The sequence below is a fragment of the Petromyzon marinus genome, chromosome 30 (genome assembly GCF_048934315.1).
Source record: "Petromyzon marinus isolate PM22_M1 ecotype Great Lakes invasive population chromosome 30, UKy_Petmar_22M1.pri1.0, whole genome shotgun sequence".
NCBI classification, from domain to species: domain Eukaryota; kingdom Metazoa; phylum Chordata; class Hyperoartia; order Petromyzontiformes; family Petromyzontidae; genus Petromyzon; species Petromyzon marinus.
Genome location: NC_133696.1, coordinates 3,279,786 through 3,297,791, shown reverse-complemented (window position 1 = coordinate 3,297,791; position 18,006 = coordinate 3,279,786). Strand labels below are relative to the sequence as shown.

At 43.9% G+C, this 18,006-nt stretch overlaps 2 protein-coding genes across 3 annotated transcripts; one reads left to right on the top strand and one right to left on the bottom strand.

The window, feature by feature from the left end:
• Positions 1-1,174: 1,174 nt before the first annotated feature.
• Positions 1,175-14,377, top strand: TMEM128 (transmembrane protein 128). 2 transcript variants are annotated; one of them, XM_032963257.2, is made up of 5 exons: positions 1,175-1,353; positions 3,243-3,384; positions 4,815-4,976; positions 5,908-6,017; positions 9,085-14,377. In XM_032963257.2, the coding sequence occupies exons 1-4, from the start codon at positions 1,236-1,238 to the stop codon at positions 6,005-6,007; spliced, it is 522 nt and encodes a 173-aa protein (XP_032819148.1). In that variant the 5' UTR covers positions 1,175-1,235; the 3' UTR covers positions 6,008-6,017; positions 9,085-14,377. The 2 variants fall into 2 exon arrangements, with proteins under 2 accessions (XP_032819148.1, XP_032819147.1); XM_032963256.2 differs by having other exon boundaries at positions 1,176-1,353; positions 9,103-14,377.
• Positions 7,298-16,327, bottom strand: ECHS1 (enoyl-CoA hydratase, short chain 1). Its single transcript, XM_032963255.2, has 8 exons — positions 16,115-16,327; positions 13,676-13,873; positions 12,827-12,954; positions 12,202-12,301; positions 10,677-10,781; positions 9,109-9,228; positions 8,694-8,761; positions 7,298-8,004 (listed from the first exon to the last, which is right to left on the bottom strand). Exons 1-8 carry the CDS (start codon positions 16,203-16,205, stop codon positions 7,939-7,941), a joined length of 876 nt encoding a protein of 291 aa, XP_032819146.1. The 5' UTR covers positions 16,206-16,327; the 3' UTR covers positions 7,298-7,938.
• Positions 16,328-18,006: the final 1,679 nt, after the last annotated feature.

Genomic DNA, 18,006 nt, shown 5'->3' with positions numbered 1-18,006 from the left:
ATGGCTGCAGACGCGTATCTTAAAGCGGTTGAACATGCACTGATCCCTACTTTATTGTGGGCGATATTGGCACATAAAATGAAAAGTGATTGATTAATGAGCCTCGCTGGTAGAGTCAGCAGCAAGTCATATCAGTTCCAAATCCTTTTATACCACAGCCCTTATGTTCTCTCGCCCGTGTAGTACCCATGAGGTGGCTGGGCATGTGAGTGACATGACCCAGCAAACGCAGCCTCGCCTCCCCTCGAACCTCTTGATCGCTCGGAGTCTGGTCGTAGGAGCAACGGTGACGTTTCTGACGAAGTCGAACCATCGGATGACAAGCAGGCGTCTTTAGCATCGCGTGTGGAAGGTCTGCAGCCAATTAAAATCAGGCCTCCACACCATACAATAAAACTGACACAAAAAAAACATCACTGGTAGAATCTCAATTTGGTGCCGTGACTTAAACCGTTTTTGGGACCAAATAAACTTATTTTTTTTTGTTGGAGCAGTGCCCTTCAGCGCAAAGCTCACGGGCCACGTGCGCCCCCTAGTGGACGCATTGCTCGATACCTGTGAAAACACCCCCCCCCCTCACGTCATCATCGTGCTGTGCTGTGATACCAACAATGGTTTCAAATGTGTGGCGGGGACCTCACACTGATGTCTTATCGGCGAGAGTGGCACATCCTCTGAAAATAAGTGAAGAACCATACTGAACGCCAATAAACGCCGTCCTCAAATTTGTAATGTTGTAGTGGGTTTACTCTCCAACACACCAGTATGCTGAAATAGTAACTAATTGGCACGTTTTGTTTACGTGACATTTTACTATTTTTTGGGGTCTTTCGGTAAAGTCACATAGATAAGTTCAAAGAAAATAACAAAAAAATATTTTTAAAAACTACGAAGTTTCGATCGCAACACAAGCAAGCCGTCCTTCCTGATGACGAACGCTTGTGTTGCGATCGAAACGTATTTTTTGTGTTATTTTCTTTGAACCTATCTACGTGACTTTACCGAAAGACCCCAAACATTAGTAAGATGACGAACGCTTGTGTTCGAAACGTCGTAGTTTTTGGTTATTATGAAAAATATTGGTGACGTTAAGCCTACTGCCTTTACTGACTACCACGCCGACTAACCACGTGTTTTAACCATAATACCGGGCTCGGGAGGAACGCCCCCACGTGTCTAGCTCGCCGGGTCACGTGACGCGCGCACGCGGTGACGTCAGGCACCCGGAAGTAAATATGGCGACGGGCGGTGGCGTCTACCGACGGCTCCGCGTCCCCTCGGCCCCCGCGGGCCCCGCGGGCCCCTGGAGCCCGCGGGAGTCGGCCCGGAGCGCAGGGACCGAGTACCGCGAAGGTTAGCAACAACAACAACAACGAAACGAGCACCTTCGCCCTCGCTCATCTCTCGAGACGCGCCTCGGCGGAGAAGCCGCGGCCGGTGGACTTCGTCTTCTTCTTCGTCTTCTTCTTCTTTCGTGCGGCTGATGTCAACCAAACGTTGTTATTTTGTGATCTTGCCAGCGAAGGCCCCGCTGAGCTGCGCGGGGCTCTTCTACGCAAGCGACGAAGCGGCTTGGTGTCACGTGGACATTTATAGCAGCCATATACTCTGATCTAAATCCAGACAAAAAAAATGTGTTTATTTGTACGTATTTTTAAGTGACTTGTATAACTTCCCCATACTTTGCCCTCCTTACGTGTTTTTGTATTGTTACTTTCTTTAAAAGAGCTTTATCGCTCTTCGGATTCCTACAGTCAGTTCAGATTCTGATCCGCCGCGATTCGATTTAAATATCGAGTGTCATGTCTATGATTAGATTCGACAATATTAATTGTTTGTATACAGTATTTTGTCTTGTGATAGATGTCGTCCCATTTGCCTAAAGGAAGCCAATCAATGCGACTTTGAATTAAACGAAAATATTGGAATTAATTGTTTCGCGTCGCCGCTCAATGCGTGGATCGCTTAGCGAGGAATCGATTGCGATGTATCGATGCATCCAGCGATTGTTGAGGATTCTGGAATTTCAATCTATTCCAGTGTGGACATTTTGGAATTTTCAAACGATGTGATTATTGTAACTATAAGACCGTGAATAATATTGTTAATATTGACATACATTTTCAATACTACAACTTATACACACTGGACACCCAGCTCCTATCTCACTGTGCTTTATATAATTCAGCGTAAAGCAGTTTGGGTTAGTGATGATGCAGCACTCTCGCTCAAGTCACTCGATCTCCGACGGTCAGTCGCCTCCTTAGTCCTTACCATTCTTATATTGCCACTACCATAGTTGCTGTGAAGTTCACCCATTGATTTTGCCATCTTACCACCTTGGGGACCAGGTCTCACAGACGGACGGTTTCACCCCTCCCATGCTGTTCAACCACCTACACTTCATGTTACAATGCGTCTCTTTCTGCTTGTTCACTCACACTGCTCGACTTTGGAATACCCTCCCATCGTTTATTTTGTCAGGCTCTTAACTTGCTCAATCCAAGAGAACTCTTCACTGTCATTGCAACTTTTTACGGTGCTTTTTGTTGGTCGCTTGGCGTTTTTTGGGGGCTTTGGGCCCATGCTCAGCAACTTTAGCAAAAATAATTATTAAATAAACAAAAATGTGCAGATGAGACGGAACAAAATTTAAACAATATAATGGAGATGCTAATTAGGCTAAATAAATATATATATTTTAATCAAATCCGTACTTCAAATCATGACAATTCATCACATTTCTGAAACAGTGGAAGTGCATCATTTTATGCCTAGTTACAGCTATGTATAGTGCTTGGATGTATGACCACATTTGCATGTCATCTCTTGTTAGGCTGCGTATTGCCAGGAGATGGCACTACAACAATGGGCTCCATCCACTTTCAAATGTAATTCATTTGGTCTCTGTAAATCTGTGTGCAGCTATCTCTTTAATATGCATGGGTTTCCCCGGGTATTCTGGAGAGAAAGTCAACCACGGAGATGAAGCAACAAAATCAGGTCTCGTACTGGTGCGAGGTGAATTGTCTCATCCAGAATGGCTCGGGGAGGACTTCACCCAGCGGTGGAATGGTCATGATGACACTGTCTTCCTCCCACATGCCGCTCATTCATGGAGTTAACCAAGCATCTCAATGTGGGTGCTGTTGAAGATGAGTCATTTTGAGATTCAGTGAGGCATTCCTGGGTAAAGAAATATCCATTGGTACTCTTGCAATGACATGTGCACGGGACTGCAGATGTAAGACCAGCAGAAGAGGAGCAGGAGAAGCCACTGCCCCGCATCAATGCACACTCCGTCTTCTGGGTGTGCGCCTCGGCTGGAGTAACCTACTACACTGACTTCCCAACAGTGCTGCTCAGAGACAGCACCATCCAGAGGTGGGGGTGCAAAGTAGGAGTGTATGGTTATGGTAATTCTAATGCATGTTCTCTCTGCGGTCACCTGGATTTTTATCCGGGTCCTCCCAGTTTTTCCCTCCACATTTAGAAACATTCCTGAGAGTATTTGGCAAATATACCTTTCCACATGATAAGCCACTTCGTTGGGCTATCATTTGTGGCCAGGTCGCTTCTGGCAAAGATCTACATAGCTCAGTGGGCCTTACCTGATAAAATAAAAAAAATAGTTGAGTGAATATACACGAGGTATTTCAGAATAAAAAGGCACGATGAGAATTCCAAGTTTGGTTTTGCATGTCAAGATGACATAGCACTTCCTGAATGTATTCTAAACAAAGCCTGTTTTATATACAAAAATGGTGATGCCATATTTTTGTACATAGTGTGCTAGTGGTACTTGTTGTGCTTTTGCCATCTGACACATTTTTTTCGTGTGTATTTAGCATTTACTTTTCACCCTGCATGTTTTTTTTTCTGACTAAATAGTTTTCTCGGTTTAGAAAGTGCTTTCATGTGCATTAGTAAGTTGGGAAATGTAAATGGTTTCGTGGGTATTGTGCCATTCCAGCACTCACCAGATTTCCAGGCATCAGTAGGTGTTAGCCTCGAATTTAGTTTTTTTACCAAATGCCCTGCCCATAGTTGGTGGACAACTGCAGATTTGTGTCAGTAACTTTTTGGCAGCTTCTTTGGTGAAAAGAGGATAATACTCTTTGGTTCTTTCGGTAAAGTCACGTAATTTATTTTCTTTCTACGTGACTTTACCGAAAGAACCAAAGAGTAATTCCTGCAGTCACGAAAGCTTCAAATTAAATATAATAATATATATTCTTGGTTCTTTCGGTAAAGTCACGTAGAAAGGAGACAATAAAATAATACAAATATAAAACAATAAAATTCTCACGACGTTTCGACTGCGACACAAGCAGTGTTGCAGTCGAAACGTCGTGATCATTTTTATTGATTTATATTTTTATTATTTTATTGTTTCCCTTCTACGTGACTTTACCAAAAGAACCAAGAATATGAATCCCTGCAGTCACGAAAGCTTGAAATCAATAATAATAATACAGTTGCTGTGAGAAGATAGAATTCAGCTCATTCCTAATTACCTTTAGTTTCTAATGGATCACACACTCGCTGATGGAACAGCAATCAGGGTTTGAGGGGTGGGGTTTCCGGTATACAAATAAAGTTAATAGATTGAGAACCCAAGAATAATAAAAGTTTATGGCATTTTGTAATAGCTAAATTCCAAAATGTATCTTATTTTGCCATGTTGTTGAGCAAAATCATCAGCCAAGATTAATCCACTGCTGGATGAAGGCCTCCCCCAAAGTTGTCACCATTCACCGTGGATCTGCAATGCACTTGTATTTACGTCGCTGTGGTCTGCTTTATCGGCGCAGCTGGTGGTTCGTTGCTGCAGTTGTGCTGCTGTGCGTGAGCCTGGCGATCGCCGCCTATTGCATGTTCTACTTGGAATGGTACTGCTGCGTGCCCGACTACGAGACGCACAACCCCGTCCTCGTACCCACTGCCACGGCCACCTTCATCCTGGCCGCGTTGTGGTGAGTGCGATCGAGTGTGCCCCAGAAGACGTTTTCTGAAATGAACACGCCTCGCCAGGTCCTTGTGTGTACGCAATGCCCAAGGGTTTTTTTTTACTTCAGTCACTTCCATCACAGTTGTGTTAATGATTCACCATTTAAAATCAATTCTGACGCTCACGACAGATGCAAATAATTTTGCCGCAGGGATTGTTTATTGGTGATTCATGTAAATTATATGCCATTACCTTTACGCTAATTAGAATGAACTTGACAATACATAACATGATCACCTTCCACCTGTCCATCTTGTCTGTAAAAGGGGGGGGGGGGGGGGGTTACATTGGCTCTTGTATTTGTCGTCGAGGTGGTGGGAGGTGAATCACTGCATGGCTAATTCACGAATACAAGTTGGCTTTATATCGCATCTCAATGCCACCACACGTATGTATGTTGAACTCCTTTCGCACCGTACGTAGCCAACCCTGCTAATCGGGAGTTTGCAATGCACATTGACGTTGATGGCAAACAATAGAAAACTAGACCCTAGAGGAGAATAAAGCATGAAGATTGGAAACCTCACAATTTGCAGCTCTTGAGAATTCACATTTTTGGATATACAGACGTTATTGTCATGCGGAAGCGTGAAAAAGTATACCCTCTATTGTGTAAAAATCCTGTGAAAATTTGCTTCTGTCGGCTGTTAAACAACACATGGGCAGTACTATGAGAATTCCAAATGGATTATATATTCTTCGTCCAATGGCATGATGCCAATAGCACAATTTGAATACAGTACATTTGGAGTAGACAGACCTATGAAGTAAAAAATACAAAGCACGTTGTACGTCGTCAAATCATGCGCGTAACTCTCAGTCCGTGTGGCTCTCGGCATGGCAGGTGACGACGCCACATCTGCCTCTAACTCAAATTCATCAATCCTTTTGTGCAGCTTGAACATGGCACTGTGGTCCGTGTGGTCTTTCTTCACACCCTTCCTCCTCTTCACTCAATTTATGGGCGTCATCATGGTGATCTCGCTGCTGGGCTGACGACGCACAGGTAAACATCCGGAAGGATTTCAACACCATTCCTACTCGCAGTGTACTTGGACAGCCCTTTGTCCAACCACTGCCATATGAACACCTCCCCCACGCTGGTGCAAGTCATGTGGATTAGTTGACCATGCATGAGGTTTTTTTTTTGGGTTAGATTGCCTAATTATAAATGTGTCGTTAAACCCGCCACCACCCGACACAGCCAATTAGTAAGGTTTGTCACGTAAACAGAACATGTCAATCCGTTACTAGTACAGCACACCGGTGTGTTGTAAAGTAAACCCACAACATTTACAATTCGAGTACGTTTCGCCAGTAATTACAACTAGCATCATCAGGCAACAGCCAGACATATTTACGTGATCTAACTTTAAAAAAACCCTCTTATGGATATTGGTCACAAAAGCCTACGTGTTATACTTGACCATGCTTCACACTGGTCGGTACGGGTTGAAGAGGGGGAACATGGACATAAAAGTACAGTACAACCATAGACTTCACTTAACTGCCCTCTGCTACCACTCACAGCCTCCACTGCAAGTGTGCAGTGGTAACAATTGAGTATGGTGTGTTCCAATGCTCAACAGGCATATTAACAAGTGGCTGAAAATTAATGTGAATTATCAGTGACGAAGTATATTTCAAGGACAAAACTGGCATGAGTGCTTAGAAACCCAAGCTCATTGTTCCACGGTGTAGAGTTAAAATTGAACACTGACCCATGATGAATGCAGCATTGTGTGACCGTTGATGAATGTGTTCACGACAAGCTGCAGATGGGGATTTTTTTTGTTAACTTCTGTATTGTCGGTGTCTAGTCAGCTGCCACTAATTGGTAATGTCGCCAGTCACTCAAGGTCAGGCGAAAGCAATGTTGCATTGCTCTGGGCAATTCGGTTTTCTATGGAAATATCCATAACGGCTCAATTGCTGGCCGAGATGAACGCCTGCCCAGTCAATTTGATTTAACTCAAAATGAAGTGACAGCTCAGTGGTGAGGTGCAGTGTTTTTTTGAAACATATCCTAGGCATAACCATGCAGGATAATATTAAAACTACTTATGACATTATAGCTGTGCCAATTTTGTGTTACTGTAAACTTGTCAATGTTACATCAATTTGGGTAGTTAACACATTTTCAAAGCAGGGTGGTTATTTAGATGTTTTGCAGTATTTTATCCAAATTTGAGTAATGTGAACATAATGCCCAACAGCATGGGCCCATTAAATTATATTTAAACACTCTTGAAATATGAACAGAATGAGCTTAAATGCAAGGAAACATACGAGTATTCATCTTACCTTTATTATAATGATGAACAGCAAAATATAGGCACAGATTTACATTTAATTCCTGATGTTTGTTCCTGTAATCATGACATGGCCTATGACCAAATCATCCAGAATGCTCCTGATCTCAGCTCAGAAGCTATAAGCTGAGTTGAGCCTCGATAATGCATGGGTGGGTGACCACCATGCAAATTAGTGTTATAGAGTATGGGGCTACATGGTAGGCAGCAGAAGGGAGTTCAGCAAAATCCATTTTTGGACTATTCTTTATGATCCTTCTATGCTGCCCCCTTCAACAACCCTCACTATTAAGCACGCTGAAGTACTGTATAGTGAAATATCCCCTACGACTCACATAGCATAGTGGTGGTCTCATCCAGCAATGGGTTGAGAAAGGGCTATACATGTACAATCATAATTGTATAAATGTGAATGCCGTAACAGCACGAAGTTTGTGTTTTGACGTCAAAGACTTTTGAAACTCTTACTGTAGTTTTACAACGGACAAAGTGCTCAAAAATTCTATGTGCACGTTGATATTTTGTTTACGCATATCCAAACGACAAATACAATTCGATTGGCATGTACCAGATGATGACCAAGTTCTTTTGAAAACACAATATTGGCAATTGAGATCATTGGTCAGTGAAAGTAGCTTTCCTCTTCTCCACGAATGCACTCATTCCTTCTTTGCGATCATCCTGTTCGGAAACGTTCACAGCAGAAGCAGCAATCAAACCAATTTGACAAAGAAGTGCGCATTCCCAAACTGTGTTCATTAAACAATTACTCGTGTTTTGAACATTCCTTGGACGGTTATAATTTGCAGAGCCATGTTCTTCCCCCCCCCACCAATGCTAATATAAAGGGCATGTTGCGTCAAGTGCTTTGCGAGGTCTATACCATGTTCTGATCATCACACGAGTCTGGTGCCACCGTGCTCGCACGACACAATACAAATGTGGAAGGAATGAGTGTCGAAACAGTCTGCATTATGCCTCAAAAGTTCCCTAAGTATTCAGAAATACGCTACATGTGTGTGATCCACCACTCTGGGGACAAATGTTGGGTGTATTATTTAAAGCTATAAAACTCCCGAACCCACTGGACTGCAAGGTGACTGGTGAGATGGCAGGATTGCAAGTCGATTCTTTAATCGATTTGTGCAGAGATCCGAGTCTACCAGGTGCCCCACTTTCTTCTCACACTAAACACTATTTATGGAATTGGCTCACCGTCCTCTTTACAAGACACCAGAAGATGGGCCTTTAAACTCGGTGAGGGATTCCTGGGTACATTAGAATCCAGTGATCTATGTGACGAATCTTATTTTGTAACTGAAATTTCTGTACTAAAAATTAAGTACACTATTTAATCGTGCAAAACTTACGGTTGCAAAGGTGGCATGGAAGAATCTCTTCTCAAGACGGTTTCCTTCTGCCAGTGAGAGCTCAAATGCTGCAAACAACAATATCAAGAATCAGAATCTTTATCATGGAGAAAATCCGATGAGCTACAAAGCTCTTTTTCACAGATGTCCAGTAGAGGCGGGTCAGAAGGTTACCACAACAAATGGTACAAAAAGCGATCGGAGTGCAAAGGATAGGAAAGGTAAGCAAATCACAAAAATAAATACTTTAATACATCCTAGATTCAATCTTTAATTTTTGCGTACAACGCACACCATCTGCTACTGATTGTACCGTTGCGTTTGCTGTGTGCCATAACGTTGGCTGCGAGATCTGAGCAGCAATGCCAGTCTGCGTGCTGTGGTAATGCAGATTGTATTTGCGTGGCAGCTGTACCAGCATTGACGGCCTCCTTAGCCATGGAGATGACGAGCTTGGAGTGGCGCGAGATCTTCTCTCCCAGCTTCACGGCCTCTCCCAGCAGCTGATCGGGTGGGCACACCTTGCTGACGAGCCCTGCCCAAGCAAGAGCAACTTAATAAATACAATGTACATGTACTGGCCCTTTTGTTAATCCACTGCTGAATGAGCACGTCCTCACACCGTGCGGATCGTGGGAGTTATTTGGCCATACACTTCACAACGCTGGTCAGTGCGGATTTGGTGAAGGCAGATAGCATCGACGTGGGGACATAGAAGCACATTACAGCCATGGATTTTGCTACACGAACCAAATCGAATAATAAATTCACTGTTTATTAGACATGGCATTTCCAATCTTTTACTAGATTGTGGGCAAAACAAAGAGCTGTAAATATTTTAATTTATGAATAAAAATGTCTATTAAAAAAAGTGACGAGTATTTTTCTGCTGCTATTAAAAAGGATGTTTAATAGCCGCGTGTAATAAACAGATGCTTCTCTACTTCATTACAAATGATGCACAAAGGCATTGCTTATATTGAGACACCAAGTGGCATTTTCAATCATGATCACATACAACAACTCCCAAGCATCAAACTGGGGAGCAGTTTTGCTTGTATATCTCCATATATATGAAAGGCAAAGTTGTGAATGTGTGTCTGTTAAAAATGTTTAGCCTACTTCCCGACATGCAACAAACTGGAAATTTGCCATGTGGGTATTTTCCAGACTGTACACCATGCAAAAATTATAAAAATACACTGTTGTTTTTTTTTTGGGGGGGGGCTCAATAATGCATGTATTTTTTGCCACGGCAAGTGAGCTGTGACGTCAAATCTGTCATGTGACCCATGCATGTGCAAGCGTAACGCATTGTAGTGTAGTGGTTAGCGTGCCGCGCTACGAACCCGGCGACCCGAGTTCGATTCCCGCTCACGGCTACCACCAGTGCCGATTATTTGAACCGGTCCTGGGCCTCCCCTAGGTCGACTCAGCCTCAAACGAGTAACTGGTGTGGTGTGTAAACATCGTCACTGGGGAGACAAAGGCGGCCGGGCGTGGTGAATCCAAGTCCCGGGCAAAGCCGGATAGTTAAGCTAGTACCATATATTTTATTCTTCATATTGTTATATGAACCTTATGGCGGGACCCCGCGGTCCCATAAGCCCCCGGCTCTCACATAAACTACGTTGCGACGTCATTTTATGTCTGTCGAAGGCGAACGACACGGCAGTCTATTCCTCTCGATGAGCTCTACACAATGCGCTAAAGAACGTTTCAAAGTTTTGTTTCTTCTGCGCATTCATCCTCGCTGCGCTTGGACGACACGACAACAGAGTGATCCACACCAGGTGGGTCGCGGCGTTTATGTGCGCGGTGGGACGGAGTCGCCAAAAAAATTAATTACGATTTTGACTTCCGTTTATTCGGGACCCCGGGGTCCCGCAATAAGGCTCATATGTACAATTGATACTGATAATGTGACATGACTGGCAGGCTTGCGTGGGCAACATAAAGTGAAGCTAGCGTTGGGTGTCTGACCTGCTTCTTTGGCTTGCTGGGCTGAGATCCGGTCTCCGGTGAGCACCATCTCCATGGCCAACGATTTTCCGACCGCTCTGGTGAGCCTCTGCGTGCCGCCCGCCCCTGTAACACGCACGCATTTAAAGGTGAAACCAAAACTATGGTTGCATCTTATTGATGCACACCTGAGCTGTCACAATAAGAGTTTGAAGCTTTCTTATGAAAAGAAAGACAAAAAAATAACGTGGGTCATAAGGTGCAAGTTATGCAAGTGCATCACATAACTGTCAATCCCTTATCAGTGCCCTACCTTATTACAGACCAATTCAGACCTTGTCACCCCGTGCGCCTTATAAATCTCAAAGCTCATCCCACAAAGTCCCATCACATGGGAGAAACACAAACAAATATATTTTTTGACCCGTATTAAAATGGCTGTACGCCGTATGCACCTGAAAACACTTTCCCTGTACAAGAATACGGGTAAACCGTTTGGGTTGACAGATATGAGATCAAGAGAAGGCAGGAGAAGAGGTGGGGCGATGTGGTGCGATCGGACATGGTGGCCCGAAGAGCGCAAAGAGATGTGGAATAAGAATATTTAAAGTAATGGTCAAGCACGTCATAGCATTATAATGTAATTATATTTTAATACTTCAAGGCTGTGATGTCATGCATGCATTGCAACAAAAGCATCGGACTGATTTTAAAATGCTCAGCAAGGAAGCTTCAAACTCATGTTTGGATAGCCTGTGTTTAAACAATAAGAGCTTTTTAGTTGTTTTGCTTCCTTCTGTAATCTGTTGCTAAGTGTGCAGTATGCAGTACACCCGATGTGTGTCGCGCATTTTATGCTGTCAACATTTGATACGGCAGCCCTCGCAAATCTACCTTGATACCATGTGCTGACTGCAAAAACAAAAAACTCCACCGTACATGTGAATAAACATTTGTGAAAGGTGATGTTTAAGCAAGAAGCTTTCAGGGAGATTTTTTTTTATCAAAAAGTATGTGGAAATAGCCCCTTGTGCTGCACTGTTAGAAGGAGTGAGGGGGCCCCACTGAACATGACGTTTGCTCATGTTCATTTAAATTAGGATTAAACTATTTTTTATTTTACCAGGTAAGGTCCACTGAGCTATATAGCTCATTTTCACAAGTGACCTGGCCACAAATGATAGCTGAACGAAGTGGCTTATATGGAAATTTACAGCAGCCAAATACTCTTAAACAAATGGTTCTAAATGTGGAGGGAAAAATCGAAGGACCTTGAGAAAAATCCACGTGACCATGGGGAAACATGCAATCTCCAAATATACAGGCATTGGGGTCGAACCCACAATCTCCTGTATACCATATATGCATGTGTGTGGTTTGAAGACAGCTGATAACCAGGCGAGCTACGTCTGATGAACTTGGGAAATAACAAAAATTCTGAGCATTCTACATATTTGTAATTTTAACATGGCCACTATAGTGTGTGAAATTTTGAAGTGTGTTTTGTACGAGTTTGGTACACTGTATCAATGCATATTTGGCATACCGGGTATGGTGCCAAGAGCAATCTCAGGCTGCCCAAACTGGGCCTTTTCCCCAGCGTAGATGATGTCACACATCATGGCCAGCTCGCAGCCTCCTCCCAACTGCAAAACCATTAAGTCGCAGATTTCAGTGGACTCTTCAATATTGTTATGACGGATATTGTGGCATCAGTTTACTACCGGCAATGCCGCAAACATTATTACATGAGATTTATATTCTGCATGTGACAACAGAAAACAGAAATTAAGTTCTCTGACAAGTGATGAAAGCAGTGGATGGGAGATAATAAACGTTGGGAAAAAATGTCATTTAATTGCTGAAAAAGTGAGAAGTCTGCTCTCTGTTACCCTCAAAACAGGGACATTTCATCATTCCCCTGGCCCCGATTAACCTGGTTTATCCTGCATGGTTTTGCAACCAGATTCCTCCTGCGAGAAGACACACAAAACCTAGAAGAGACCAGATGCCGCATATTTTTTTTTTGCTAATCGGAAGCAGAATAAACGAGTTTCTGTTGTCCACCTATTGCCAAACAGGATTTTCTTTTTCCAGCAGCACAGTGATCCACGGGCCAGTGATCCACGGGCCAGTGAGCAGCCCGAGTGCAGGCCAGTGTGTGCGCTTACCGCGAATCCATTCACGGCTGCGATGACGGGCTTTTTGGTCTGGGCGACGCGATTCCAGTGCGACAGGAAGTTCCCACCGAAGCACTCGGCGAATGTTCGGTTCTGCATCTCCTTTATGTCGGCCCCCGCTGACGAAAAGAGCAACATGACCCAGCGAAGTGGGCTATTGCGCGTGTAAAATTTAACAACAAAATACACCTTCAGCGAGCAAGAATGTGACTGCCCTAAAGAGTGGTAGATTAAGTGGCCAATTACAGCTCTCGAGACGTGATATGTTTCGATTGAAGGTCTTGAACGATGTACAATGCAGAGATGGCCAATGGCTCAGGGGTCAGAGCACTGAGCCATTATCGCTGAGATTCTGGGTTTGATTCCACATTTCAGACACTCATGATTAAACCGGGTTTGTGTGTAGTGAATCGATGGTCTAAACTGGGTCAGCAAGGGGGGGGGGGGATTTTTTCACGTTTTATTTGGCTTTTCACTTTGGCTAAATTCCAGCTCTGAAAATCTTATACGGAAATTGGTTTTACTACAATGCGATGAATACTTCTCTGTAGCAGACAGGGCATGTGGAAAATAACACCGACTAGTGTGGATAAAGAGGCAACCTTTACAGGATATCAGAATCAGTTCTGTAATATCTGCTTTCAAGGCTATCCTCAAATACAATCGAGGACACACTGCCCCGTAACATTTTCGAATCGATACATCGTCTCGTGATAAGGCGCGGATGGCACAAATAATACAATTTGGGGAAAATATAAAATGTATGTTACAATGCGAGTACACATATGCAATGAACTAATGCATCTACAGCGTGTGTGTGTGTGTGCGCGCGGCTCTTACCGGCGAAGGCACGCTCATTGCCAGTGATCACGATGGCCCCAACGCCCGAGTCCGCTTCGAACAACTCAAGGGCTTTATTGAGCTCCAACATGAGGCCATCGCACAGCGCGTTGAGGGCCTTAGGCCGGTTGAGCTGTATTAAGCCCACGCTGTTGCCCTCTCCTTTCCTCTCCACTAGAATGTACTCGTACTTTGCGCCTGTGAACGCACATTGCAGCATACGTACTGCTGCTTTACACGAGGAAATTGATGTGCAGAATTTTCCCTTGTCCATCTTGTAAATAGTACACATACATTTCACCGGGTTATCCGCATTACCATGTGGGGTGCCAGTTAAATGCAACTGTATAAGATGTATTCTTGCAGTGTTTGCTTGAGTAGGTGAATCTAAACAAGGATATATGATGATCTGTTTGCTGTCAAGAATGGCTATTGTCCAAAAAGTCACCTATTATAAAAAACATTCCTTGTAGAGCAGTGTTATTGACCAATTTGTTCAGTTTTGCTCACGTGTCCTTGTGCACCACTGCCAATGCTATATCACAAGTTTTTTTTCAGCAGTGAAGTGCAATGTCTCTGCAAATTGTACCGCCAGCTTAAATGTTGTTTTACCACCTAACCAAGTTTACAACTGGGTGTCTTTAACCACATGTACATTGTCTTCATTAACAAATACATTATTAAATGCGTGATGAAATGTTACTGGAGTCTCTGGTGTTCCTTTTTTCATTCATTATTCGACTGGATTGTCAAGTTTTGTGCCCAGGCACAAATATACAAATTGCTTCTGGGCACGACAGTTTTGGTCTAGCCAGCTGAGCTGTGGGCAATGTACAATTTTAGCACAAGCTCAAGCATTTTAAAAATAATCTCACTGTTTAAGTCCTTTTGAGTAACACAGAATAACTTAATATCCGAGAGCTCATAGAGGATTATGACCAACTAAATCGGCACGATGCCGCAGGTTGAAAACCTCGATGTGTACATTACATCTTGCACGCGCGTGTATCCATCTCAAGCGTCTTATCGTGGTGACACCACGTAAAATGCATGTTTTCGTATGTACCCTAATTAACTATGATGCTCTAAAAAGCAGGTATGGCTGTATTTAAAGGGGGTGATGAAGACTGGTTTGTTGCCTTTGAATGCAGAAGAGACGTCTCCTCGTGATCTTTCAAGGTTTGGTGACGCTGTTTCTCCATTGCCCAGAGACCGTGGTTACGAATTCGCGTTTTACTATGAACTGACTTTCCACCCGTTGATCTAAAAAAAACACTTCAATTAATAAGAACGTCTATTTGAGGCGCTGCTCTGCCACAACCTTCAGCAATCAAAGGTAAAAGTAGATTGCGAAGGTGGAAGACTTGGAAATTGCAAAACTTGAGTGAGAATAATGAAGGGAATTGCTACGTGTGCAACGATGATTGTGCAATGGAGGAAAGTTCAATTTAATAATTTCTCGAGCAAAGAACACTGGTTCATAGCCATACATCTGCAATCGATTATCGGGAGGCTGGTGATCGAGACGTGCAACAGATTGGGGCCTTATAAAGAACCACGGCAATGATGAAGGGGAGGGTGGAGGGGTGAGGGGGTTGGAATGGCTAGAGTATCGTTCGGGGAATTGTGTTATAAAATAAAGCGGTGAGAGAGATATATATCTGAAGACTAATCATTGTTGCTGGGGTTAGGGTGTGAAGATCAGCAGAGTGTTAGGGCAGCGTGTGTAGGAGTGTTAGTATTATGGGGAGTGTTAGTTACGGCTATTCGTAGTGTTGTGGTTATGGGTAGAGTATTGTGGTAGCAGTTTCGCACTGGGCCACACTGTACAGGTACTATTAGCAGTGTGTCTTGCAATAAAAATTATTCGCGGTATTACCGTGTTAGTGTTATCAGAATGTGTTATTGGTGTGATTAATAGTGTCGTATCTGGCATTGAACTGCCCTCACCCGTGCAGGGGAGGTAGGGTTATTAGCAGTGTTTAGTACAGTGTTGATAGTGTTATTAGCAGTGTTTAGTACAGTGTTGTGTGTTAACGTAGTGTTGATAGTGTTGTTGCGGTGTTCGTGTCGTTGTCGTAGTGTATTGTCGTAGTGTTAGTGTTGTTGTAGTGTGGTTGTTGTATTGTCGTAGTGTTAGTATATTGTAGTGTTAGTATATTGTAGTGTTAGTATATTGTAGTGTTAGTATTGTAGTGTTAGTATTGTAGTGTTAGTGTTGTCGTAGTGTTAGTATTGTAGTGTTAGTATTGTAGTGTTAGTGTTGTCGTAGTGTTAGTATTGTAGTGTTAGTATTGTAGTGTTAGTGTTGTCGTAGTGTTAGTATTGTAGTGTTAGTATTGTAGTGTTAGTGTTGTCGTAGTGTTAGTATTGTAGTGTTAGTGTTATCGTAGTGTTGTCGTAGTGTTAGTATTGTAGTGTTAGTATTGTCGCTCTCACCTGCGCTGAGCCCCCGCGCCGCGCTCTGCAGCAGCCGCGGCCTCTGAGCCACGAGCAGCCCGCGCGCCGTGGCTCTACACAGCATGGACATGACGGGTGGGTGGCGAATAGAATGGCGAGAGAGAGAGAGCAGAGAGTAGAGAGCCGAGAGAGTGTAGCCGAGAGCTGACGAGGTGGAGCGACGAGAGACGAGAGCGCATGCGAAGGTCAGCGCCAGACGTCCGCGCGGCAACTTCCTCTCGTCGCGCCGGGCCCCAACAGCAGCGAGATTCGCCGATTTGGGGTCCGCGGTGAAATCTCTCGCCGACGTTGCGAGTTGCACGCAGGAGGTCCTCGTTGGTGGAAGGGGGGGGGTCACCCCTGGGGGGGGGTCACCCCTGGGGGGGGGGTCACCCCTGGGGGGGGGGGTCACCCCTGGGGAGGGGGGGTCACCCCTGGGGGGAGGGGTCACCCCACGTTCTTACGCCTCTACGCGAGGAACGAAACAGGTGGACTCCTCCACATATCTGGCAGTCACCTGATGAGGCTGGTTGTAATTGCTGGCGAAGCGTCGTGCTCGAGATTGTTGATGTCGTGGTCTTGGCTCTCCAACACACAAGCGGCGTGCTTGTGTGTTGGCCACGTTATGTTCACGTGACAGACCTTGCTAGTTTGGCTGTGTCGGGTGGTGGCGGGTTTAACGACACGTTTATATATTTACACGATCTAACCCCAAAACACCTCTTATTATGGATGATTTTGGTCGCGAAAAACTACGTGTTAAACTTGCACACAAGTCAAGAGAGACGTTGGGATGGGGACCTCTTTTTTGTTGTTGTTTGCCAGCATCAAAGCGATGACACAAACAAGACGCGCGTGTGTGTTTAATCCTTTCAACAATAAGCTCGAGGTGAGCAGCTACAACATGGGAACTTTCTTGCCAGTATGAAAGTATAAGAATAGGTTTTGCCCTTTTTGGCAATAAAACATTATGTGTTAGGGATGTTCAAAGACCAAATAGAAACCTCTTGCAAGAAATCAAGTTCGATATTAACCACACACACTACTTGTGGTGAACATGCAAACAAACATGCTCTGGTAATATAATACATGGGCATTGTCTTTGAAACTGACTGGCCTACACCAGAGACAGCCTTCTTTAGGGCCTAGTCTCACCAGTGTCAGACCAGAGAACACCAAAAGGCGAACAGCACAAAGACAATGCCACTATCAGATCATTTATAGCTCTGGGTGAGCAGCTACAACCGTGGGACCTTTCTTTCCAGTATCAAAGTATAAGAATAGGTTTTACCCTTGCTGGCAATACAACAGGAGGTGTTAAGATGTTCACGCACCAAATATAAATATGTGTTAACCACGCACAGTACTTTGCGGTGAACATGAAAAAAATGCTCTGATAATATATGGCATTGTCTTTGAAACTGATTGGTCTACACCAAGGCCGTAATTATAATATATTGGGGGGGGACACATCCCCACACATCCCCCCCCAATATTCAAATATGCTCAAAATGTCCCCCCCAATATATTGCTATAAAAAATATTTAACAAAATAAAAAAATTGTGATGCTTTGTAAATAAAAGCAACAATTTTCTAAACCTTGGCCACAATATCTGGGCTTGTCTTCATATAACAATGCATAGATTTCTGTTCATATGATTGTGGTTATGGTTGTACTTTATGAATCCCTAATTCTGCCATTACATACAATGTACAAACACAAACATTTACGTTCAGGTGGTTGATAATAAGGGGGGTGGGGGAGTAGAACAGGTGACGTTTCGGGCAATTGCCCTTCACAGCTTTTGTTAGTCATGAAATACTCCTTAAGGATCCAATTCTCTGCCATGGTTTACCCTCTTCTGTTGCTGCTGTGTTCACCGCCAACCCA